Raw genomic sequence first — 23,859 nt, forward strand, 5'->3', positions numbered from 1 at the left:
GCTCACGCCCTGGGGGCTGAGGAAGCAGAGCTCCAAGGGACAGGGAACAGGCCCTGGGGGTGGCGGGGGTGCTAAGCAGGGGGCGCATAGGCACAGACAGGCTGGGGTCCTGCCTTTACCCCATGGGAGCTTGGCCAGCTTGTCTGACTTTCTGGGCCTGGCTTCTTACCTGTCAAATGGGAATGGTCATTGTGTCACCTGTCCCCAGGCTGTAGGGAGCATTACATGAGCGGAAACCTACGCTGGCCCTCCAGCAAATGTTCCACAAGTGGAAACTGCAGGTCTTGCTTTCTTCATCGTCTTTCTTGTATTCCTTCCGACAGCTGAAAATCGATGAGTTTGAGTCTAACGTCAACGAGGTGAAGGACCCCTACCCCTCGGCTGACTTCCCAGGTGAGAGTCCTGGGACTGCGGGGGGGAGGAGGGTTTATGCTAGGACTGGTTTCTCCCCGGGGACAGTCTCTCCTGTGTCCCCTACCTGGACTCCCTCCGCCCCCAGTTTATGAGCGTCTGAGATGGTGTGAGTCCAGCCCTGAGACAGAAGTCTCTTTGGCCTTGCTTCTGGTCCTGTTTCTGGAAGGTTCTGGGCCTATTATTCCTGATAGTGCAATCCTATTCGCTGCAGGGAAAAGGAGATGCCTGGGCTGGCCTCTGCTGCCATCCTCGTGTCCTGCACTGGCCTGGCACCACCTTGATCACTGGCTGCTGGGGGCTCATGGTTGGGTTCAGAGTACAGAAGCCAGGGGAGCAGTAAAGTATGGAAACACACCCCAATTTCTCTCTCTCCCTCCCTGTAGGGGATGATGAAGAAGATGAGCCCGAGATCCCAGTGAGCCCCCGACCACGGCCCCTGGCTGAGCTGCAGCTGAAAGAGAAGGCAGTGCCTATTCCAGAAGCCAGCTCCTTCTTCATCTTCAGCCCCACCAACAAGTGAGTGGCCCCTTGGCCACTGTGTGGGGTGATTTATGGGACACGCAGAGAACGCTCTTTCCCTGCTCTAAAAAGACTCCCATCTCCTGATCTCTGAGCCTACAATTACGCTAGGAGAAACTCATTCCTTCAGCTAATAGCTCGTGTCCTGTCTAAAATGCTAGCATCTCTGGGCAAAGGAAAGTTTTCAGTCTTATCTGTTACTTGCACTTAAGAGGCACTGGCATACTTGTTCCTTTCCAAGGGCGATTTTAGACAGGACAAGGCGGTGAGAGCTGGGGGAGCTGTGGTTCTTACTGGCTTCACAACTTCACGCCTTTAAAACACAGACTGTCATCTTCAAGGAGCTCCATGTACCTGCCTCATAGATAGAGATCAGCCTGTCCTATTCTTTTGGTGGGGAAACGGGGTGGTGGTGGTGGTGGGGTAGTGGGGAGGGGCAGGTGGTGGGAGGGGCTTGCTTGGGACACGGGACTGAGGCTACAGGGACAGAATGAAGGGCAGGGCACCTTGCACGTCCAGCCAGACGCAGGCTATCCTTCTCCACTGACCTGGGAGGGAGAGATCCAGTGTCCCTGTGGAGGGCAGAGGCTGGTAAGGCCCAGCAGCTCACAGCTCCCCTGAACCCCACCCACTGTCCTTGCAGGGTCCGCGTCCTGTGTCATCGTATCGTAAACGCCACTTGGTTCACCAACTTCATTCTGCTCTTCATCATGCTCAGCAGTGCCGCGCTGGCCGCCGAGGACCCCATCCAGGCTGAGTCCATGAGGAATCAGGTAACAGCAGACCCGTGCCCTCTGCAGCTCAGCACCCCTCCCCACTCCAGCCCTCAGCTACCCGCACACCTCACCCTGCTCCCAAGTTCAATTGTATCATCTATGTGCCTCTAGGCATCAGAGTTTCTTAGCTTTTAAGTCCCTGGAAGGCCAAGACTGCCCAATCTACTTCTGAATAGTATCGTCACAGCATGCAGCACAGACAGGCTCTTGTTGCCTGGTTTTAATGATGGTGGTGATGGTGATGGTGATGGTAGTGGTGATAGTGATGGTGGTGATGGTGGTGGTGATGGTGGTGGTGATGGTGATGGTGGTGGTGGTGGTGATGGTGATGGTGGTGGTGATGGTGGTGGTGGTGATGGTGGTGGTGATGGTCATGGTGGTGATGGTGATGGTGGTGGTGGTGATGGTGGTGATGGTGGTGATGGTGATGGTGATGGTGGTGATGGTGATGGTGATGGTGGTGATGGTGATGGTGGTGGTGGTGATGGTGGTGATGGTGGTGATGGTGATGGTGATGGTGGTGATGGTGATGGTGATGGTGATGATGGTGGTGATGGTGATGGTGGTGGTGATGGTGATGGTGATGGTGGTGGTGATGGTGATGATGATGGTGGTGATGGTGGTGGTGGTGGTGATGGTGATGGTGATGGTGGTGATGGTGATGGTGATGGTGATGATGGTGGTGATGGTGATGGTGGTGGTGATGGTGATGGTGATGGTGGTGGTGATGGTGATGATGATGGTGGTGATGGTGGTGGTGGTGGTGATGGTGATGGTGGTGGTAATGGTGGTGATGATGATGGTGATGGTGGTGGTGATGGTGATGGTGGTGATGGTGATGGTGGTGGTGGTGATGGTGATGGTGATGGTGGTGATGATGGTGGTGATGGTGGTGGTGATGGTGATGGTGGTGGTGGTGGTGGTGATGGTGGTGATGGTGATGGTGATGGTGATGGTGGTGGTGGTGGTGATGGTGATGGTGGTGGTGATGGTAATGGTGATGGTGATGGTGGTGGTGGTGGTGATGGTGGTGGTGATGGTGATGGTGGTGATGGTGATATTTTTGCTCCACCCTTCCTCTTGCTGACTTCTCCTCCCCTGTCCTGCCCCCAGATCCTCGGGTATTTTGACATTGCATTCACCTCTGTCTTCACTGTGGAGATTGTCCTCAAGGTGAGTGAAGGCTGTCATGTGGGGCCAGGGAACCACACCTGTCATGGCTCCAACTTACTCACACAGCATCACTTGGGAGCTGGACAGCAGGGATGAGGGAAAAGCAAGGAGAGGCAGAGAGCAGCAGGGAGACTTGACCCTGGAGACCAGCTTAGGTTTCCACTCACAGGCTGGGCCGAGCGCATGAGCAGGTGGACGGTGGAGACATGACATGTAGCCCCTGCGGCCCACACCTTTCAGCCAAACAGTCATGTCTGTGGAGCACTGGGCATTTTCCTTCCATGTTCAAGACACAGTTCGCCTGAGAGTAGACCCAGCGAGCTGTGATTCCTTCCTAGACCTTCATTAGCAATGACTGAGAGGGTCCCCCCCACCCCAGGCACCCTCAGAGAAGTGTCTGTTGCCCTGGGCTGGGTTTCTGGCAGCTCTGCTCTGTCCCGCTGTTCCGCTTCTTGTCCACAGCACATCACTGCTCGCCTATTCTCCAGGTGGACGCACTGGGGCCACAATACCGTGGTGGAGGATCTGGGAGGCAGAGGTGGGGCTATCTGTGTGACTGAGCCCCAGGAGCCCCAGCCTTTGCCTTCACAAGCAAGGAGGGGAGAGGAAAGCCATGCAGGAGAAAAGCCCTGCTGAACACGCTACAGTATGAAATGAGGATGGTTCCTTATTTCAGGGTCCTTACTATTAAAGGAGTTGAGCAAAGGGAGATGGTGGCTTCCCTGAGATCCAGGAGGACTTCCTGAAGGTGGTGGCATTAGAGTTAGACCTTGAAGAACTTCATTAGGGAGAGAGAACAGGAGCAGTCCGGGGGGACAGAATGGTGGCAAATGCATTGTAAGATGTTTGGGACATGCTCAGAGAGTGGCCCCTTTGAGCAGGGGTATGACACACATACAGGGAGGCCTGGCTTCAGAGGCTGAGAAGGCAGCTTGAGAGGAAATCACACAGGGCCCTGAATGCCATGAAAGTCCTCAACCCTGCCAGACGTTAGGGGTGAATGTGTTTGTGCAAAGGGCCTGGGAGATTGTCAGAGAATGCGGGAAAGAAGCTGAGAGGTGCAGCCAGGGGTGCAGGGAAAGAAAGAGAGGGACCAGGGGCTTGGTGAAGGTCTTCAAGTCCTGCTGGGGTTGTTCAGCCAACTCAGGCATCCTTAGGGCAGAGGTGACTTCTGAAGAAGCTTCTTGAAAGGAGGAATGGTATCATGTCCTGTAGGAGGGAGGAGGCCAGGGCATCCCCACTCTGTGACCCCACAGGGACGGAGACTATGGCATCTGACGAAAGAGATGGGCTTTGAGAGGGCCCTATGCTTCCTGAACAGGGAGCAGAAAATGGGGGAACATGCTTAGGACACAGCGAGCAGTGGGGAGAAAAATAGAGACCTGCTGGCAGACCCTTGCCTCTTGCGAAGCAGACTGAGGCAAATCTTCCCACCAGAAGCCCTTCCTTTGGGGACACGCCTGTCCCCAGCCCGGCCCCACCCAGGGTACTGCCTCTCTGTCCCCAGATGACTACCTACGGTGCCTTCCTGCACAAAGGCTCCTTCTGCCGCAACTACTTCAACATCCTGGACCTGCTGGTGGTGGCCGTGTCCCTCATCTCCATGGGACTTCCGTGAGCAGCGGCAGGGGTGGGGGGCCCCCTCTGCTCCATGCCAGGGCCTCAGAGCGGGAGTGCTGCTCGATGCTCAAACTGAGCCGCAAGGGGAGGGTGTCTCAGCAACATTCACAGGGGTCTGGTCCCTTGGGGCGTCATCCACTGGACCTAAGTGACAGTGCTAAGTAAGCAGAGTGACATGCTGGAGACTAGGAGGGAATGCAGAGAGGAGAGGGCTGTCGCCCAGCTGCCCATGGGGAGCACAGCCCCTGCCCTTGGTGCCTCCAGCCAGACGTGGGACACAGCCTGTAGCCCCTGCAGAGGGAGCCCTTGCTGAGCAGCTGGCAGCAGAGGGGGGCAGGCCCCTTAGCAGGAGGCACTGTATCCTGGAGGCACACCCAGCCAAGGGCAGCGGAGGGGAAGACGGGAGAGTTTTCAGGCAGAAAGAGGCCTGTGTAGAGCAGGAGGCGGGAAGCGGGGCGCTGCCCTCAGCCCTGCCCCCGGCCGCCTGCCCAGGTCCAGCTCCATATCGGTGGTGAAGATTCTGAGGGTCCTGAGGGTGCTGCGACCCCTGCGAGCTATTAACAGAGCTAAAGGGCTGAAGGTGAGGGGACCGGGTGGCACCTCGTGAGGGGACCAGTGAGGGGACCGGGTGGCACTTCGTGAGGGGACCAGTGAGGGGACCGGGTGGCGCCTAGTGAGGGGACCGGGTGGCACCTCGTGAGGGGACCAGTGAGGGGACCGGGTGGCGCCTAGTGAGGGGACCGGGTGGCACCTCGTGAGGGGACCAGTGAGGGGACCGGGTGGCGCCTAGTGAGGGGACCGGGTGGCACCTCGTGAGGGGACCAGTGAGGGGACCGGGTGGCGCCTAGTGAGGGGACCGGGTGGCGCCTAGTGAGGGGACCGGGTGGCACCTTCAGGGGGCCTGACTCCACAATCCTCAGCCCCTCCCCTTGCCGGTCGTGGGTGAGGGTGAGGGTGCAGGTGGGCAGCCGTGTCCCCCAGCCAGCTGGCGCTGCTGGGGTCCCCTCGGCTGGGATGTGGAGGGTGGGGGCTCCCACCACGCCCCCCACCAACCCGTCTCCCCGCAGCACGTGGTGCAGTGCGTGTTCGTGGCCATCCGCACCATCGGGAACATTGTACTGGTCACCACCCTCCTGCAGTTCATGTTTGCCTGCATCGGGGTCCAACTGTTCAAGGTGAGCCCGCAGGCCCTGGTGCCGGCCCGGCCCTCAGGCTGAGGCCGGAGCCTGCCCATTTCCCCTCTAAGCGGAAGGAGCCCCAGGGGTCCTCCAAGGCCCTGCCGGCAGCCACCCCCAGGGTATCTGCCATCTTCCTGGCTTCTGGCCGATGAAGGGACCTCCCCCCCACCGACCATGCCCCCACCTCCGCCGGCCCTGCAGTCAGCCCTCCCTGTCCTCACCCTCTCCCACCCCATCTGCCCCACCAGGCCTGTCTAACACTCGGTCCCCATCCCAGGACTGTCAGTCAGCTGGGCTTCTGCACCCCATGTGCTGGCTGGGACTCCTGCTGTCACTGGTCTTCCAGGAGCTTCTGAGGGTGGCAGTCCATCTTTGCTGGTCTGGGAGCCAACCCCACTCTGTTCTCAGTTTCCGGAAGGACAGGGCTGCTCAGCTCCTTTCCAGGAACCAGCCCTACCTGGGTGTCCCTACCACAGAGCTGGTTTCCAGAAGCCTCTGCAGGACACAGAAATTGATACCTGGGCACACCATCGACACCCTGTATGCTCCTTTTGTGACCCAATCTGTTCCCACCCCCAAGTGTGATCTGTTAAAAGCACGAGCTGTAGCCCAGTCAGATCTGCACTGCCACCGTGGACTATCATGCATTCATTCAGCAAACACTTATGGCGCTTGTTCTCTGGGTCAGGGCCTCTGCTAGGGCCGAGGGCCTCACGAAGCAAAGCCTTACTGCCCTCCTGTGGGCCAGGAACAGGCTGAGGGTAATGGGGAAGGAGGCCCCCACCCACTCTGAGAGGAAGACACAGGCTCCTCCTTCCAGAGGCCTTGCCTTCCTACTCTGTTGACACCCATTTTCCATCTTGTTTCCATGACAACGTGTCTCCCTCCCTCCCTCCTCCTGGATGCAGGGGAAGTTCTTCAGCTGCAATGACTTGTCCAAGATGACAGAGGAGGAGTGCAGGTGCGCTGTGCTCTGCTGGCCAAGGGTGACCAGACGGGGGACGTGTGAGGGGACCTGGGGGAGCTGGGGGCCGAGCCCCTTGGTACAGGAGGGGTGCTCCCCCCAGTGGGAAGGGAGTGCCCAGTGGTGTCCCTTCTGCACCTTCATTTCTCCTGCACACTCACTGCCCGGGACCCAAAGGACATGGGGGGGCAGCATGGCCGCGTGCAGTGGTGACCAGGTCTCCCCACACACGTCAGGGGCTATTACTACGTGTACAAGGATGGGGACCCCACGCAGATAGAGCTGCACCCCCGCGAGTGGATACACAACGAATTCCACTTTGACAACGTGCTGTCGGCCATGATGTCCCTGTTCACAGTGTCCACCTTCGAGGGGTGGCCGCAGTGAGTGACGGCTGGGGCCTGGGGCCTGGGGTCTGGGGCCCAGGCAGGTCGGGGCAGGGCCAGGTCCGGGCAGGCGCTCAGCCAAGCCCGCCGGCTCCGTGGGTCTGCAGGACTGGTGTGTGCAGTGGTCACCCCAAAGAGAGTCTGACAGGGGAGCTCTCAGCAAAGATGCTGTCCCCCCCGCAGGGGGCGCCCTGCAGCCGAGGCAGGAGAGGGGCACCCGGGAGAGGCAGGCCCATTCCGGGACCTGTCCCTGGCCCGGCCCTGACTCCTCTCCGGTGGCTCAGCCGTTCCCAAAGCTCCCGCGGCCTGGCCCCCGCCAGCCCAGCCCAGCGCCCTGTCCCCTGTGCCCGCCCAGGCTACTGTTCAAGGCCATCGACTCAAACAAGGACGACACGGGCCCCGTGTACAACAACCGCGTGGAGATGGCCATCTTCTTCATCGTCTACATCATCCTCATCGCTTTCTTCATGATGAATATCTTCGTGGGCTTTGTCATTGTCACCTTCCAGGAGCAGGGGGAGACGGAGTACAAGAACTGTGAGCTGGACAAAAACCAGGTGACTGGGGAAGTGGGGCACAGGCCTCCTGACCGTGAAGAGTCCTGGGGCTGCGGTGACCCCAGGTCCTGTAATAAAGCCCAGCCCCAGCCCCCACGCACCTCACCCCATCGCCAATCTGAAGCAACACCAGCTGGTAGGGTCGGGGCTCCTTGTGGGACCCTCATGATGCCCAGAGGAAGGGAGCCCTTCAAAGCCCTGGGCTGGGCTCCGGCCATGTCAGGAAAAGCCCGTGAGGACCCCGAGGGCCCCACCAGCCAATGGGACGCTTCTCCTCAGCGGTCCAGCAGGGTCCCTGAGCCCCAGGCTCGGGCTCCCTCCAGCCCATGGATGAGGGCATGGAGGAATGGGGCCCTCGGAGCTGACGGCCGGCCATTGTGTTCCATCTCAGCGCCAGTGTGTGCAGTACGCCCTGAAGGCCCGCCCCCTGAGGTGCTACATCCCCAAGAACCCGTACCAGTACCAGGTGTGGTACTTGGTCACCTCGTCCTACTTTGAGTACCTGATGTTTGCCCTCATCATGCTCAACACCATCTGCCTGGGCATGCAGGTGAGGACCACGGACACACAGCCCCGACGGGCCGGGCTCCAGGCTGCCACCTGCTGCGCACCAGGCACGGTGTGCGCAGGTGCTACGCGGGACAAACAAGGCAACTGCCCCACACCTTGTTGCCAAGCACCTAGCAGTTTGTTAAGGGGGTAATTCAAGCATTCCAGCAGCTGTGCGGTTGTGTAAATAGGAGAGGGCCATGCGGAAGGATGAAGGAGTGTCAGATGCTCAAAGTGCTCTCACACTCTGTCTCTCTGCTGCTGCAAATCTGGATGGTGGAGGTGGTTGGAATGTTGGCTCCAGTCCCGAGGAGAATGGATTCACAGAACTGGAGTCCCTTAGGAGTCGAGCACACATTACAGACAATATCCTAGACAGCAACGTCAGCAAGCCGTAATTAAGCATCTGATCCCTTAAGGCCTGTGTACACAGAACCTCACAGTGAGGCTTCCTGGTCCTCGGAGGCCAACACACACGCAGCTGTGAGCGCCCACTGCCAGGCGGTGAGGACGTGGGAGGGAATCCCTGTGCCAGCAGGCCCTGGTTGTACAGAGCATCAGGACCAAGGACTCGAGTTTGGGCCCGAGGCAGGCAGTAGACTAGGGTCGTCCTGCCAGGATTGTGGGATGGGGGCAACCACCAGACTCTCCTGAACTAGCTTGGGAGGTTTTGTGGAAGAAGTGGGAAGTCATCCACTTTCCAGGGAAGAAAGAGGGTAAGGGATTCCTGGGAAGTTTGAGAAGAAAGGTCATAGTGGTGGGTGCAGTGGGCTAAGGTTCTGGCTTTGAGCTACCTCCCATCACGGGGCCACGTGCACATGCAGTGGACTTGGTGACCTCAGCATCCCACCAGCTCTGGAACCCAGGGCTCCTCTCTCCCTAGTCCTGTGTCCAAATGACCAGAAGGAGCATGTCACAGAGCCCTGCTGGGGGACCTCGTCTGGTCATCGCAGAACAAACGTGAACAAGTCTGGCGTTGCAGCCATGTATAGATGAACCCACTCAGCAGGACGTGGATGGGGCCACCTCTCGTCCTCCATCATCTATTGGGGGAGGGGATTCTCATTAGACTGTGTAGACCTCGGGGGATTGCTAACCAGGCTCTTAGTGTTTTGAGATTTAAAATAGCGGGGACCCAAGGCAGGGGATGGGGCCCCCAGGAAAAGGGTGGGGCTCTGGGCACGCTAGTGCAGGATGGGGAAGCCCGGCCCTCCTAGCCCCTTTCCTGGGCCCTCCCGCAGCACTACAACCAGTCCGAGCAGATGAACCACATCTCGGACATTCTCAACGTGGCTTTCACCATCATCTTCACCCTGGAGATGGTGCTCAAGCTCATGGCGTTCAAAGCCAGGGTGAGTCTGGGGCCGTGGGGCCACTGAGCTGGTGGGGCCCGACCGGGAGGGCACCTTCTCACCGAGCACCCCCACCCCAGCCGCGGTCTCCCAAAGGCTCTTCCTCCTTCGTCCCGCAAGTCTGCTCCCCACCTGCTCACCCCTTTGGCCACATGTACCTTCAGACACAGGGTGGGCAAGACAGTCGGGCTGCCAGACCTGGCAGAGGACAGGATGGATGCGGGCGCCCCTGCCGTCCGTCTGTGGAGCTTCTGATGGCTCAGCCCAGGGCTGGGCGTGCGCGGGAGGACCTCGCGGTGTCTTTGGGTCCCAAGTCCACTCCCGTGTGCCCGGCCCGGCCACACCCTGTCCAGCCCCAAGCAGGGTTTCCAGGGGGCAGGATGAAGAGCCCCCCCTCCCCCGCGCAGAGCAGGCCCCCAAAGCCTGAGTTCCAGGCCACCCCGTCCTCACCCCACCCACCCGCCCCTCCCCACTGCTCTACGGTCTGGAGGAACCGCCGGTTGGTAGACGAGTGGGGGCACAGGACAGCTCCAGTGCACGGGGCCGCTGACCTGGCCGGCACCCTGGTTCCCATGTCAGGACCAGCACACCCTGCGCGCTGCCAGAGCGCTTCCCCTCAGAGCTCACCCGGCTCCGCCCCTGTCCCCCCAGGGCTATTTTGGGGACCCCTGGAATGTGTTCGACTTCCTGATTGTCATCGGCAGCATCATTGACGTCATCCTCAGTGAGATTGACGTGAGTATCAGGAGGGCGGAGCTATCCCTGGGTGGGCGGGGCCGTCGGAGGGGTGGGCAGAGCCGTCCCTGTGGCAGGTGGAAACACGTGTCTGGTCCACAGATGTTTGTGGGGGACCCAGTGCATGTCCAGCCTGGCATCCCAGGGGTGACAAAGACAGAAATGATAGGAGTGACAGTCCTGCAGAGCAGACAGACAGCTCAGATGCCAGGCGGACATAACGGGTGTGCCTGTCCGAGGAAAGAGCTGTAGTGGAAGGCAGTGGTCACCTCCGGGTGCCGTGGCCAGGGAAGGCTTCATGGTGGTGGTGCAGCCTGAAGTGGGGCCCGAGGGAAACGCACATGGTGACTGGAGTTGGGGAAGAGAACAAGCACCACAGGCAGGATGTACGAGGAGCAGCAGAGAGTAGGAAACACAGCAAAGAAGGTTCCAGGCACGCTGTATGGTCTGGTTCAGCAGAAGTCTGAACACGCAGAGGAGGGAAGGGGAGGTACGGCTGGGGAGTGAGGGGGCCAGTGCAAGCCCCCTGAAGCTCTAGCAGGGCAGTGCGAGGAGTGAAGGATTCTTTTCACAGTTCACCTGGAGGCGAGGGGCAGGACGTCAGAACAGCTGGAAATAGGGGCCAGTTAGGGAGTCGGTCGTCATTTCCTCCCCAAACAGTATCTGGTGCCTCCAGCCGGCTGCAGGCACAGCATGAACAGGGCATTGGGTAGAATAGGCAACAAAAACCAATCTATAACACGGCAGGTGTGCCGAGCTATATAAAGACAAAGCAGGTCAAAGGCAGGGGGGGCGGGAGGGATGAGAGGAGAGGTGGGGGTCAAGATGGTATCTGAGCAGAGACCTGAATGAAGCAAGGGAGTGAGCCAGGCAGGAATCAGGACAGCATGCTGCAGGGGGTGGAGCGAGTTCGTGCAAAGGCCCTGAGTCTGAGTACCGTGGCCAGGGAGGATGGTGGGCGTGAGGGTGGGTGCTCCTTGCTCCCTGAGACACAGCTGTTGTGATGAATGCATCACAGGAAAGTGACAGGGGTGCCCTACAGTCGTGGGGCAGGGGTCTGAGTCTGGGTGGGCCCATCAGCTCAGTGTCCCCTGGAGTCATGCCTGCAGCCCTGGAGCCTGGGGAAGGGATCAGACAGCAGGTCTTGAGGGCCAACAGGTTGGGTGGAGTCTCAGTGCAGGCAAGGGCATTGGAACCTGGCAGGTCCGGGGGCCCACACTAAGCAGGGAGGCAAATGGCCCCAGGAGCTGGACCGAGAGAGGGATGCAGGGGACGAGGCCCTGGGTGTGGAATGAAAACGGAGAAAAAGCAATGGGGTCCAGGTTTCTGCCAGAGAGGTCCACGTTCAAGACCTTAGAAGCTCAGCCCTCCAGAGGTGGCCTCGCTGAGGGTCTGAAGGTCAAGGTCCCTGCAGTGTTGAGGAGGTGGCAGGGGACACGAGGAGGAGATTCAGAGGCTGGAATATAAAGACAGCTTCCTTGTGGGCGAGTCCTGCGAGCTGCCTCCTGGGTGGGAGGGGCTCTGGAGACCAGCATCCCTCCTTCTGAGTCACCCTGAAATGGCCATGGTGGGGTTCTACTGTGGCGGGGGGCTGTTTTGGCTTAGGGGGTCCAGCAGAAAACTAGCCCCAAAGCCAGGGGCTCATTCACACCAAGGCTGCCCTCTGAACTTCCCACGGCCCCTGCCACCCCAGGGGTGAACCTGACGTGGTGAACCTGACGGCGGGTAGAGAGGGGAGGGCAGATGGCACAGAAACCCCTGGGAGGGGCAGGGTGAGAGAGCCACTGAGGAAGGTCTGGAGTCTGTGAGGAAGGTGCCCTCGGGCTGAGCCACCTAAAGGCTAAGCCCTGGCAGGGCATCGCCTTCTGGTCACCGAGGCCATGCTGGTGGTCTTGGGGGGAGCCTGGCCTGAGAGTCCTGCTCGCCCCCATGCCCAGGGCAGATGGTAACAGGCCGACCTCTGTCTGCTCAGATCCCGAGGGGGAGGAGGGTTCGGGAAAAGCCAGTGTGTGTGCGCCTGTGCAGCACATCCCGCCCTGCCTCCGTTTTCGCTGGAAACAGCTTTCCAGAGGCCCCCTGGTTTGAGCACCAGCACAGTCAGAAGAGAGAAGTCTAGGTAACAGCCCAGGTTAAAGAGAGCTACTTCTGCACAGCTGAGGGCTGCGCAGGGGAGGCCTGGAGAAACCTAAAGTTTCTGTGGTGCTGGAGGACCGGCGGGTGTCACTGGGTCATCATTCGATATTTAGGAGCAGCAGATGTCCCTTACCAGTAATGTTTGTTTGCAGCCACGTTAAGACTTGAAATTCAGATGCTGGTTTATATTCCTGAAGCACAAACCAGGGAGCAGACTAGGCCAGCGCTGTCTGTCTGAACTTCCTGCAGTGCAGTGACGGAAGTTCTGCCTCACGTGGCTGTGGGTCACTCGGATTGGGGCTACTGCAACTGAGGAAATGAAGTTCTGCTTGTATTTCTTTTCCACTGTAATTCAAATAGCCACACAAGCCTGGTGGCCACAGTGTGGACAGCACAGGTCTAGAATGCCACTGTCACCCTGGCTGCATATGAGGCACCCGGGGCACAGTTACCCCGAAATCAGGTCCATCCCCTGAAGGCTGACGTCACTGGCCTGGGTGGGGACCCAGAGAAGGAACCCATATATTTTTAAGTTCTCCACCTGATTCTGATATGCGGCCAGGGTTGGTTGACAGCCGGTGGTCCAGGGAGAAGCTGCCCGAGAGAATGCCTTGGTGGGAAAACCACCCGTGTGCTGGGAACCAGCCCACCCAAAAATAACTGGAATATGAAGCGAGTACGTCCCCTGTCCAGAACGGCAGAACGGGGCTGCCCCTGACACGTGGCCGAGGGAGATGCTGAGCGTGGGAGGAAAACGTGCTCCCACCCCGAGCCTGCCCTTTGCGAGCCCGGCCATGAGCTGGAAGCCGTGGTCCTGCTCCCAGGCCAGGGTGGAGAAGCACCTGGTGGACGGTCTCAGCCCAGAGGATGGCACATCTATAAGGGCCTCAGTGGCACGAGGGCACTGCCCAGCACCCCTGACTCAGAGAGATAGGGAGGTAACCCCTTCACAATGGTGTGCACGTGGTTTCCAAAGTGACCCCTCTGGGATGTCCCAGTGTCGCATAACCCAGACACACAGGAAGAGCCTGAGCCCCTTGTCAGCTGTAGATGCTGCCCGAACACAAGAAGGGACCTTTCCGTGTGCGGCCTTCCCCCTCTTCCTGCTCCCTTGCCCCCAGCCTGTTGCCCCGTCCCCACAGCTTCGTCCTTACACCCACCTACCCCACCCTGAGGGGCAGCCAGTTGAGGTCTCCAACCCTGCCTCTCTTTCTCTCTCTTAACTTTTCTCAGTGTCCTTTCTGACACCCCCTCCCACCGTGTCCCTCTCCTCTCCCCCCTCCCCCCCATCTCTTCTCTCCACAGACTTTCCTGGCCTCCAGCGGGGGACTCTATTGCCTGGGTGGAGGCTGCGGGACCGTTGTAATTCCAGGCTGCATGCCCTGCAGCTCGCATGCTCAGGCCTGGCCATGGGTTGCATGGGGTGGACCCGGCACTCAGGGCTCCCTCCCCCAGAGCAGGCCCCCCAGGGCCAGCTTAAGGTTGGGGCAGGGGCTCTGTGCTAGAGCGTGCATGGTTGTAGTGGCTTTCTCAGAGCCCGGGGAAATGGGGCGAGGGGTTTTTTTGGCACCCTCTGTGCAGAAGGGAACATCCAGAGAGGACAGTGGTGCTGGCTGGCAGAAGACCTTAGTGACAGGTCACAGGCACAAGGCTTTGGGGGCACAGGAAGCTGGGCAGAGGGGCCCCCCTCCAAAGTTAGCAGGTGTCTAAGGCGAGCACAAGGTCAGAGGCTGGCCTTGTCAGAGGACAGCATATGTGGGGTAGGGTGGTGGGAACTAGCCAAATTACGGTGACAGAGCACTGGGCTTTAGGGAACCTCTGTACTGGGGGAACCCTAGGGGATGGGGCCAGGAGAGCTGCCAGGGTCCTCGGCTCAGTGGCAGCCTGAGGACAAGGTGCGATGAGGCGGGATGCCCAGAGGGGCAGCAGGGGCCTGGCCGCAGCGTCACCCCAGGGCCAGTCCCGGTGGCCCTTCCCGACAAGGGGCTCACTGCATGCTTGGCGCCCTGAGCCCAGGATAGCCCAGCACTGTCACGCCCGTCCCTGACATGAGCCCCACCATGGATCTCCTCCTGCCCTCCCCCCTCCCCCCCCTGCCGCCCCTGACCCCTCGGAGGTGCCCCCCGCAGGACCCGGACGAAAGCGCCCGTATCTCCAGCGCCTTCTTCCGCCTGTTCCGGGTCATGAGGCTGATCAAGCTGCTGAACCGGGCAGAGGGCGTGCGGACCCTGCTGTGGACCTTCATCAAGTCCTTCCAGGTGTGTTTGTGCAGCCGCTGCTCCAGGGCCGCGCCAGGAGGGGACCTGGCGAGCCGAGGGGGCGGTGAGGCTGCAAAGGGAGCAGGCCCTGGACTGACCCGCCCCTCCCCCAGGCCCTGCCCTACGTGGCCCTGCTTATCGTCATGCTTTTCTTCATCTACGCGGTCATCGGCATGCAGGTAAGGGGCGGGCCGGGTCCTGGCCCAGTGGGAGGGGCCGCAGTGAATCCTGGGGCGGCTGGGCCCGCCCCCTCCTGCCTCCCTCATCCCACAGCCCAGGGGGTTCCCAGAAAGCCGCAGGGCAGTCAGGTAGAAGCACCGGAGGGACCAACCTCCGGCAGGCCCAGGCCGCTCAGTCGGGCTCCCCGACAGCCCTGTCCCCCTTCCCTACTTGGTGTCCCCAAGTCAGCGAGAGTCCCCTTAGGAAAGCTCGTGCAGCTGCTTCTTTTCTTGGGCTTGATGGGAAGAATTTCACCCCAACGACCCACCGTACAAACAGGCGGATGTATTCAGGTCTGGGGCGGAAGGGCCGGAGGAGGTGGAAGGAGCTGGGCAGGGCTCAGGGGCGAGACAGCCGCAGGCAGACACTGTGGAGGCCTCGCTGTCAGCCCTGTGTGATTTGCAGATGTTTGGGAAGATCGCCTTGGTGGACGGGACCCAAATAAACCGGAACAACAACTTCCAGACCTTCCCACAGGCTGTGCTGCTGCTCTTCAGGCAGGAGGCCCCCCTGTCCTCCTTCCTACCCCCACTCACCCCTGGGCCCTTACACTGCGCTCCCTGCACTGGAGGCAGGGCTGGCTGCCTGGTGTGGCCTGTGCGGCCACACGGGCCTGTGCACAGCAGGCTATGGTGCTTGTCATTTCTGGAAGGCCGCTCGGCTCGCCACCGTACAACCAACGCCACTTTGCAGAGCATTTTTGAACAATCAACCCCATGTCTTCATTTCGCACTGAGTCCGCAAAGGATATAGGCGGTCCAGTTCCCCCACTCTCATCCCAGAGCAGGAGACAGAGGTCAAAAACCCTCGGTGACCTCCGACCCTGCCGACCTTGGTCAGCACAGGTGCTCTCTTGCTGTACCCCACCCCCAACCAGGGACTCGAATTGTGAATTGATTTTGCCTCTCCAGCCAAGAAACCCCTTTGCTATCCTTTAGCTCCTGTCCCAATAGGGAGAGCACACAGGGGAAACTGAGGCCAGGCGTGCCCTGAACTGCGCGGCAAACCTGGGGTCTGGCCTCCCTACTTGGAGGGGTGGCCCAGTCAGCCCTCCTGCCCCCACCCTGCAGCCAGCACCCCCTGCAGCCACACAATGGGCCAACAGGAGCCCCTCCCTTCCAGGTGTGCGACAGGGGAGGCGTGGCAGGAGATCCTGCTGGCCTGCAGCCCTGGCAAGCTGTGCGACCCCGCGTCGGACTACGCACCTGGCGAGGAGTACTCCTGCGGCACGAACTTTGCCTACTACTATTTTATCAGCTTCTACATGCTGTGTGCCTTCCTGGTAAGACACCGCGGGCCGAGCTGGGCGCGGGTCCTCCCTGGTCAGCTGCTGGCTCTTCAGGGCTTGACCTCAGGCTCTGCTCAGGGAGCCCCTGAGGTCTGGTCCCCCCGTTCTGGGCATCCTCGCTGTGCTTTTTCGTGCTCCAGAGGGGTGGCTTCAGGTTTTCCTTGGGTTGTTTTTTGTTGTTGTTGTTAGAATTCTTTTCTAACCTAAAGAATTGATGAGCCTCCGTCCTAAGTAGGTAGGGCTTCCAACAGAGCTGTTTGCCCTCTATTCTTCCCCATGAGGAGGACAGTAAGGCCTGGAAACCAGGTGTCCCCGAGGCCCCCATCGTTTTGGACACAGGGCTGCTGTCTGCTCATTGGCCTGGAAGACAGACAGCCAGCAGCGTGCACTCGGCTCTCGTCCCCTCGCTTTTTTCTTTCCTGTATTCACTTAGAACAGTTGTGTGAGCATCTGAGGTGTGCCAGGCCCTGGGCTCAGTGCAGGGGACAGAAACAGGAAGGGGACAAAGTCCTGGCCTCACAGGCGCTCACTGGGCACCAAGGCGGGGGTCTATGTATCGGCAGCCCTGCAATTCCAGGGGACACCTGTATATACAGAAAAGGCAAGAGCAGTGACAGGGGCTCTGTCCCATGAGGGCACCATGCAGGGGAGATGGTCTTCCAGGGAGAGGACGACAGGCTAGGATTGGAGGGGCTGGAGCAGGGTGATAAAGGATGGCACCAAGCTCCCTGGCAGTGCCACTGCCTGTGCCAGAGCTCACAGCTGGGACACAGGCTGCTTGTCAGGGGAGGACAGGTTTGTCAGAAGGCCCAGTTATGGGAAGCTATAGGCCCCCGTACCCAGCAGGCCGCTCCCAGCCCCCACCCTGTCCCCGTGCCGCCTGCCATGTTGGGAGCCCTTGGTCACCTTTTACAGATCATCAACCTCTTCGTGGCGGTCATCATGGACAACTTTGACTACCTCACGCGGGACTGGTCCATCCTGGGTCCTCATCACCTGGATGAGTTCAAGGCCATTTGGGCAGAGTACGACCCGGAGGCTAAGTGAGTCCAGGCTGCAGGCTCCGTGCCAGGCACTCCCTCACCTGTCTACCTCTCCATCCTAGACCCGTCCTGGTGTCCGAAAGGCAGGCACTCTCCAGTTTAATAAGAACCCATGGGCTTCCTATCCCTTCAGTATCCAAGGTCCCAGATCAGAGAATTGCAGCTTCTCAGGGTTGGAAGGGGTCCCACTGCCTGCACCCCCATCCCCGCAGGGCCGAAACCGCCTTGATTTCATGGGGAAATGGTCATCCAGCTTCTGCGTGCAGACTTCTAGGAGTGGGGAGCTCAACACTTCACCAGACACTCAGGCCCAGGCTACTCAGAGTGTGGTCCACGGACCAGCAGCTTGGAGCCTGACGAAAAAGCAGAGCGCCCGGCCCCACCCCAGCAGGGTCAGACTCTGTGCTCTTAGCCTGCTCCTCAGGGCATCTGCAGACACTGCCGCCTTACAGCCTTTCTAAAACGCTCGTGCGCCCATGCTTGATGACTGTCCCAGGTGCACTGTGGCATTTAATCCTTACGACAACCTGTGACACACGTCCCAGGTGGGCTTCCACCTCCCTTGAACCACACCTGCTTCTTCTATTGATACAGTCCGAGCGCCCATAGCCAGCTTGATCAAAACCTAAGGAACGCTCCACTGTGGGGAAAAGAGGCCTAGGTCCAGCCCTGGGAGCCCTGTATCTGAGGGACCCCTGGCCCTGCCTGCCCAGAGGTAGCCCAGGCCTGGTGCCAGGCACCCGTGAGTTCAAACATTTCTTCTCTAAAAGGAGCAGGCTCCCACCTCCTAAACACAGTTGGGAAATAAGGATGCATTCGTTCCCCGTGTCCTGGCTCTCTTCCCCTTGGCCCATGCTCTGGGCGGGGCAGCCAGGTCCCCGAGCTGTGTGTCCTCCTGCAGGGGCAGAATCAAACATTTGGATGTGGTGACCCTGCTCAGAAGGATCCAGCCCCCTCTGGGCTTCGGGAAGTTCTGCCCGCACCGGGTGGCATGTAAGGTAACCTGAGCTGCCAGGAGGGTGCCCCTGGGAGAGCAGGAGGCACAGGGGCCTGGGGGGGGAGCTGGTGGGGGCCTGGTTGGCTGAGTCACCTTAGAGGATCGTCACCTGGGTCCCCAGGGCCTCCCTGAGGATCTGAAGTCGCCAATGTCCCCAGCTCATCCCTTCCTCCCGTCGTGAAGGGCATCCTGCTCAGCCTGCCCACCCCCCCAGTCTCATTTCCCAGCCCCCAGACGGGGTGAGGATGACCTGCAGGCCTGGCCGGCTCAGCAGCGAGTCCCCACCTGTCCCCACAGCGACTTGTGGGCATGAACATGCCCCTGAACAGTGACGGCACGGTCACCTTCAACGCCACTCTCTTCGCCCTGGTCCGCACGGCCCTCAAGATCAAGACCGAAGGTGAGTCCCCCCGCCCCCCAGGAGGACAAGTTTTCTGGTGCAGATTCTGCCTGATCCTCTGAGATAAAGGTTGGAACCAAGAGCCATGAGGAAAAGCAGAGGGAGGACCCGAGTCCATGACCAGAAACCATCATGCCCCTTGGGGCTCAGAGGGAGCCTGACATTGTCCACTGGGCACAGTTGCGAGGATCTGTCCCCACACAGCTGTGTCTGTAGCCCAGAAGGGGCCGTGGGGGGAGGGGCTGGGGGCGCCCTGAGGTTCGGCCCTGGGCATGACCACAGGTAGACTGATGGAGTCCTCGCTGAGCTCTCCTGAACCTGCAGGTCCCCATCTGCTGGGGAGACAGACGTGGTGAGAGCAGGTGGGGTCTCGGGACTGTCCTTGAGCCCTCGCTTGGGACTGGGCTGTGTCAGAGCCATCCCCATGGGAGGTCAGGACCATTGCAGGTGGCTGGGAGCCACAGAACAGGAGAGAAAGGCCAACAGTCAGGAAGCAGCCCCGTCAGAGCACAGGGAGCTGGCCTGGGTCCTGGGGGCAGACCTTGCACAGGAGATTGACAGCCTTGGAAGTGAGCCACCCAGGGCCCTGGGAGCCAAGGCCTATGGGGAGTGAGCACAAGGCCCCAGGGGGACAGGGACACCCTCCCCCCATGGCCCGTGACCAGCACAGTAGCTGCCACAAAAGGAAACCCAGCCAACGTTTCCGAGTGAGAAGTTCAGAGATGGCTTTGTCAAGTGCAGTTGGCTCGGCCTGGATGCCCTAGGGCTTCCCCTGCCTGTCCCTCGTCCCCAGGTAACTTTGAGCAGGCCAACGAGGAGCTGAGGGCCATCATCAAGAAGATCTGGAAGAGAACCAGCATGAAGCTCCTGGACCAGGTCATTCCTCCAATAGGAGGTGGGTGCTGCTTTGAGAGGCCGGAGTCCAGAGGCAGCTGAGGAAAGGGGACAGGGACTTCTCCAGGAAGCCTCATGGGAGCCTGAGAAGGGCTCAGGCCCTCCGTAAATACCTCGGATAGGCCCCATGGCGGCCATCAGGGTGGAAACTGCCCACTGGCTAGGTCAGCAAGAGGAGGGGGGTCTCAAGCGCCCGGTCCTGGCTCCACCCGGCTCCCACGCTGAACCCTGTGTCACGTTGCCACCGGCCTTGTTGGCCCCTCTGCAGATGACGAGGTGACGGTGGGCAAGTTCTATGCCACATTCCTCATCCAGGAGCACTTCCGGAAGTTCATGAAACGGCAGGAGGAGTATTACGGGTATAGGCCCAAGAAGGACGCCGTGCAGATCCAGGTGAGCCCAGCCCGAGCCCCAAGGCAGCTGCTCCCGAGCCAGGTCTCGTCCCTCCGCTCCCTCGTCGCGTCCTTGAGCGCTGGTGACGGAGACCAGGGAGGAAAGGAAGTGACGGTTCTGGGTGGTCCACGGTGGGACACTTTCAGCCTCAGAAGAGCCAGGAGCTCTCGCATCTCGGGGTGATGAGCCCGTAGGAACTGGGGTTTGCTCAAAGGAGAGATTTGAACTAGACGACAACAATATTCTCCAAAGACGGCAGAGCTCCCAGGGGCGCTTAAAACAAGCCACTGGGTTTGCAAAGGAATTTACGACTTTGTTTTATCTCATCTGCTTTGTATTTCTAGTTCTTGTGTTAATTACCGTGCACATAATTTATCGATTCATAAAAATGCACGTGGGCTGTGTGCCCAAAATTTCACTTCAATTGTGAGTGATTTTCACTTTGAAACAATCTCACAAGTGTAAAAGTTGCATGTATAATATGAAAACATTTTTTCCTGAACCATCTGAGAGCATTTCCCAACATGATGTTCCATCAACCCAGTGTGTTTCCTTAAGGTGTATTTCCTGCAAACAAGGGCTTTCTCCGTCATCACTCTCCAACGTGCCACGATGCAACCCCCAAATTCAGGATGTTAACACTGATGCATTACTGCCCGTGAAATCTTCACCTGTTGTCCCGGTAACGTCCTTCACAGCCAAAAGATCCAACCCAGAATCATCCATTGCATTTAGTTGTCATAGCTCTTTCGTCACTTGCACCTGGGACAAGTTCTTTGGTCTTTCCTTGACATGACCTTGACACTTTGGAAGATTACAGGCCGGGATATCCGTCAGTCTGGGTTTGTGTGGTGTTTCCTCATGATAGATTTAGGATACGCATCTTGGACAGGAATGTCACAGAAGTGATGCCGTGTTGTCATTGCAAACTATCAGGTGACACCAATCTTGATTTGTCCCATTGCTGGCAATGTGAACTTTGACCAGCTCAAAAGAATTATATTAGTGGCATGTGCAATCAAGAGATCATTTGTCTAGAAAACTGTGCTGACTGAAAGGATTTTTCAACCTGGAGGCCTGGGAGGGTAGGAGATCATCCTTGAGGTGGAGAGAAGACTCCTCGGGGACCAGGAGCATTTGGACTCTTCCAGAGGCCAGAGCAGGACCTGGTGGCCTCATGGAGCCCTGGGACATTGAACGAGCAGGAGAGAGACTGAAGCCCCAGCTGCAAGGATTAGAAATGAGCGAGGCCGTGGGAAGCGGCCTGGTCTCCCGTCCGGAGCTGGAGGGGTCCCTGAGTCTCTCTTCTATCCCCAGGCTGGACTGCGGGCCATTGAGGAGGAGGCCGCTCCTGAGATCCGCCGAACCATCTCAGGAGACCTGACAGCTGAAGAGGAGCTGGAGAGAGCCATGGTGGAGGCTGCGATGGAAGAAGGGATATTCCGGGTAAGTGTTCTGGCACAGGGGCCAGCAACGTCCCCCAGAACGGCAGGCTAGGCACCCCGCCCTCCAGGAGGGAGCACGGAAGCCACAGGAGGGAGCACCAGCACCCACACCCCCGGGGACTCAGAATCAATGACCCAACCGCCTCGAGGTGTCAAATATACATCCTTTCCCATCTTCCATCTTCCTCCGCCAAGCCTCACCCTTTCCTCCCTGCCCACAACGCCTAGTCAGCCCTCGTCTCTCACACGCCCCCTGATGCCAGATGCCCCCACCTGCTTCCAGTTACACCAGTTCTCAGTCTTCAGCTCTGTCTACTGACGCTGGAAAGCTGGAAAGTTCTCATGAACACCTGGTTAAACCTTCTTGGGTCATGCGTGAGAAAATAATGGCCCAGAGAGACGATCTGAGATGTCCAACAGCACTTAGCAAGGTAGTTTCAGAGGTGGGACTGTGAGCAGCCCTCCAGACCCCCAAATCCATGGTCTGCGTCTCCTGCAGAGTTCCTCGGGCATGTCCTGTCCGTCCCATCAACTCGAGAACTCTCTGAGGGGAAGGGTCTCTCCTCTGCATGGGGTTAGTCTCCCCAAACCATCACTGTGCCCAGCGCAGCCGCCATCCCAGGGCGACAGCCCCCACCTCCATCACCGCTCTCAGTCCTTCCACTCTCCCCTTTGTCCCTAGAGGACGGGAGGCCTGTTTGGCCAGGTGGACAACTTCCTGGACAGGGCCAACTCCCTGGCCCCCGTCATGGCCAACCAGAGACCCCTCCAGTTTGCTGAGATAGAGATGGAGGAGCTGGAATCACCTGTCTTCTTGGAGGATTTCCCTCAGGAGCCGGGAGCCAACCCCCTGGCTCGAGCCAATACCAACAACGCTAACGCCAACGCGGCCCGTGGCAGCAGCAGCCATAGTGACAGCCAGGTGTTTTCCAGGTAGCGGCGGCACCTGCCAGCCTGGATGTGGGGGCCCTGGGGTAGGACTGGGAGGCCATGGCTAGTGGGCCCCAGGCTGCTTTGGAGGGGCCGCCCTGAAATGTGTAGTGAGTGTCCTTTGCGGGTCTGTGTGCCCCTTGGAGTCCATCCGGCACCTTAATGCGAGAGGCAGGCCTGGACTGCAGAGAGCCTGCGGCCAGCAGGGGGCAGCCTGGTGTCGGCACTGGCACAGGTCAGTGGGTCCGTTACTCCATCAGCTCCAGCAGCAGGTCCAGGAGCTGAGACCCGCTGCACGTATTTGGTTAGGAAAGGCACCCTCAGCGGCAGCACATGCTACAAAACACTGGGAACAATCAAAGGCCTCGTGTCGGATTTGGGTCCCCGCGAGGCCCTGCTGTGCTGGGTGCTTCCCATCTCTGCAACCCCAAACCTGTGATCACGTCAGCGTCGTGGCAACAGCGGGATGGAGAGAGCCTCTCAGACCTCGTGGAGGCCTGAGTGCCCAGCAGAGCTTCTGTTCTGGGCAGGAGGCCCTGAGACCGAGGTCTCTGCCTAGAAAGGCTGAGTCCCGTGCCCTCAGGAGTGGGCGGGTCAGGCCAGAAGCCACCTCCTGTGGCGCGGGCCACCGGCACCTGCTTCCAGACAGAGAGCCTGGAGTTCGGCTGACACCTTGAGGGATGCTGTGCCTTTGGGTGCCGGTGCTGCTACCGGGTGTAGAAGGATGGGTTGTTGTCCTGTTGATGGATGTGTCCTGTGATTCAATCGGGACCAAATCATTTCAAAGAGTGGGTGTCCTGAGAAGGCAGAGGGCTGGAGAAGCCCAGAGCTGAGCTCAGCAGCGTGAGGAACGCGTGGGAGCTGTGAAAATGGCAGCACCTGGACTTCACCGCGGCTCTGGGCCCCGGGTGGGAAGGGGGCACACGGCCGTGGTTAGGTCTTCAAGTTTCCGGGGGACCACTGTGCAGTCCGTGCCGAGAACCAGTGTCCTCGGGCTGAGGGGCTGCAGCTGGGCCCCAAAGGATGAGCAGTGGTGGGGAGGGTGCAGGGGCAGCATCTCTGACTGGGAGCGAGGGGCGGAGGCGGGGAATGTGTGCAGAGGATTTCTTCTGGGGACTCGGGGCTGGCTGGGCAGGGCGGTGGGAGCGCCAGCCCTGGAGTCCAGGCCGCTGGAAGGTGCCGGGTCCAGAGCCTGAGGGAACAGGATGGGCGGTGGGAGGCCCAGCAGCCCGCTCTGATTCACGGGCCTTGCTTCCATTCCAGCATCCACTATGACAGGGAGTCCCCTGGGGAGATAGAGACGCCCGCTGCCAGAGGAGGAGCCCTGGATCCGTCTGTTCTGTGCACCCCAGAAGGTGAGTCTCCTCCCAGGGGGCCGGGGAACCCACTTCGCCTGATAGCTGGGGAGCCTGTTCAAGGAGAAGCATCTGGGCCTGGAATGGGGACGCTGTCAGGGCCAGCTCCTCGGCCCGGCAGAGAAGAAGCGTGAGTGAGACAAGGGGAACCCTAAGGACACGCCTGGGACACGGCGCTGGGCCCTGCAGTAGATGACCTGCCGTCTCCCAGGAGGTCGAGGCCCGATGTGTGACAGTGGGAGCCTGAGGGAGCTGGGGTTCAGTGGGGGTGTGGGTACGTG

At 59.6% G+C, this 23,859-nt stretch overlaps 1 protein-coding gene across 2 annotated transcripts in view; it reads left to right on the forward strand.

The window, feature by feature from the left end:
• CACNA1S (calcium voltage-gated channel subunit alpha1 S) overlaps window positions 1-23,859 on the forward strand; it is a 48,012-nt gene that overhangs the window by 22,624 nt on the left and 1,529 nt on the right. For both annotated transcript variants that reach the window (XM_033099661.1, XM_033099660.1), the window contains 26 exons: window positions 324-393; window positions 798-930; window positions 1,577-1,706; window positions 2,823-2,882; window positions 4,390-4,496; window positions 4,995-5,082; window positions 5,570-5,677; window positions 6,589-6,641; window positions 6,881-7,027; window positions 7,386-7,587; window positions 7,979-8,137; window positions 9,378-9,488; window positions 10,140-10,223; window positions 13,662-13,718; window positions 14,486-14,614; window positions 14,728-14,793; window positions 15,239-15,330; window positions 15,956-16,115; window positions 17,037-17,164; window positions 18,066-18,162; window positions 18,459-18,561; window positions 19,355-19,456; window positions 19,724-19,848; window positions 21,166-21,294; window positions 21,976-22,226; window positions 23,487-23,578. In XM_033099661.1, coding sequence (XP_032955552.1) covers window positions 324-393; window positions 798-930; window positions 1,577-1,706; window positions 2,823-2,882; window positions 4,390-4,496; window positions 4,995-5,082; window positions 5,570-5,677; window positions 6,589-6,641; window positions 6,881-7,027; window positions 7,386-7,587; window positions 7,979-8,137; window positions 9,378-9,488; window positions 10,140-10,223; window positions 13,662-13,718; window positions 14,486-14,614; window positions 14,728-14,793; window positions 15,239-15,330; window positions 15,956-16,115; window positions 17,037-17,164; window positions 18,066-18,162; window positions 18,459-18,561; window positions 19,355-19,456; window positions 19,724-19,848; window positions 21,166-21,294; window positions 21,976-22,226; window positions 23,487-23,578 — 2,983 coding nt within the window. The remainder of the gene's footprint in view (window positions 1-323; window positions 394-797; window positions 931-1,576; window positions 1,707-2,822; window positions 2,883-4,389; window positions 4,497-4,994; window positions 5,083-5,569; window positions 5,678-6,588; window positions 6,642-6,880; window positions 7,028-7,385; window positions 7,588-7,978; window positions 8,138-9,377; window positions 9,489-10,139; window positions 10,224-13,661; window positions 13,719-14,485; window positions 14,615-14,727; window positions 14,794-15,238; window positions 15,331-15,955; window positions 16,116-17,036; window positions 17,165-18,065; window positions 18,163-18,458; window positions 18,562-19,354; window positions 19,457-19,723; window positions 19,849-21,165; window positions 21,295-21,975; window positions 22,227-23,486; window positions 23,579-23,859) is intronic.

The sequence above is a fragment of the Rhinolophus ferrumequinum genome, chromosome 27 (genome assembly GCF_004115265.2).
Source record: "Rhinolophus ferrumequinum isolate MPI-CBG mRhiFer1 chromosome 27, mRhiFer1_v1.p, whole genome shotgun sequence".
Taxonomy (NCBI): Eukaryota; Metazoa; Chordata; class Mammalia; order Chiroptera; family Rhinolophidae; genus Rhinolophus; species Rhinolophus ferrumequinum.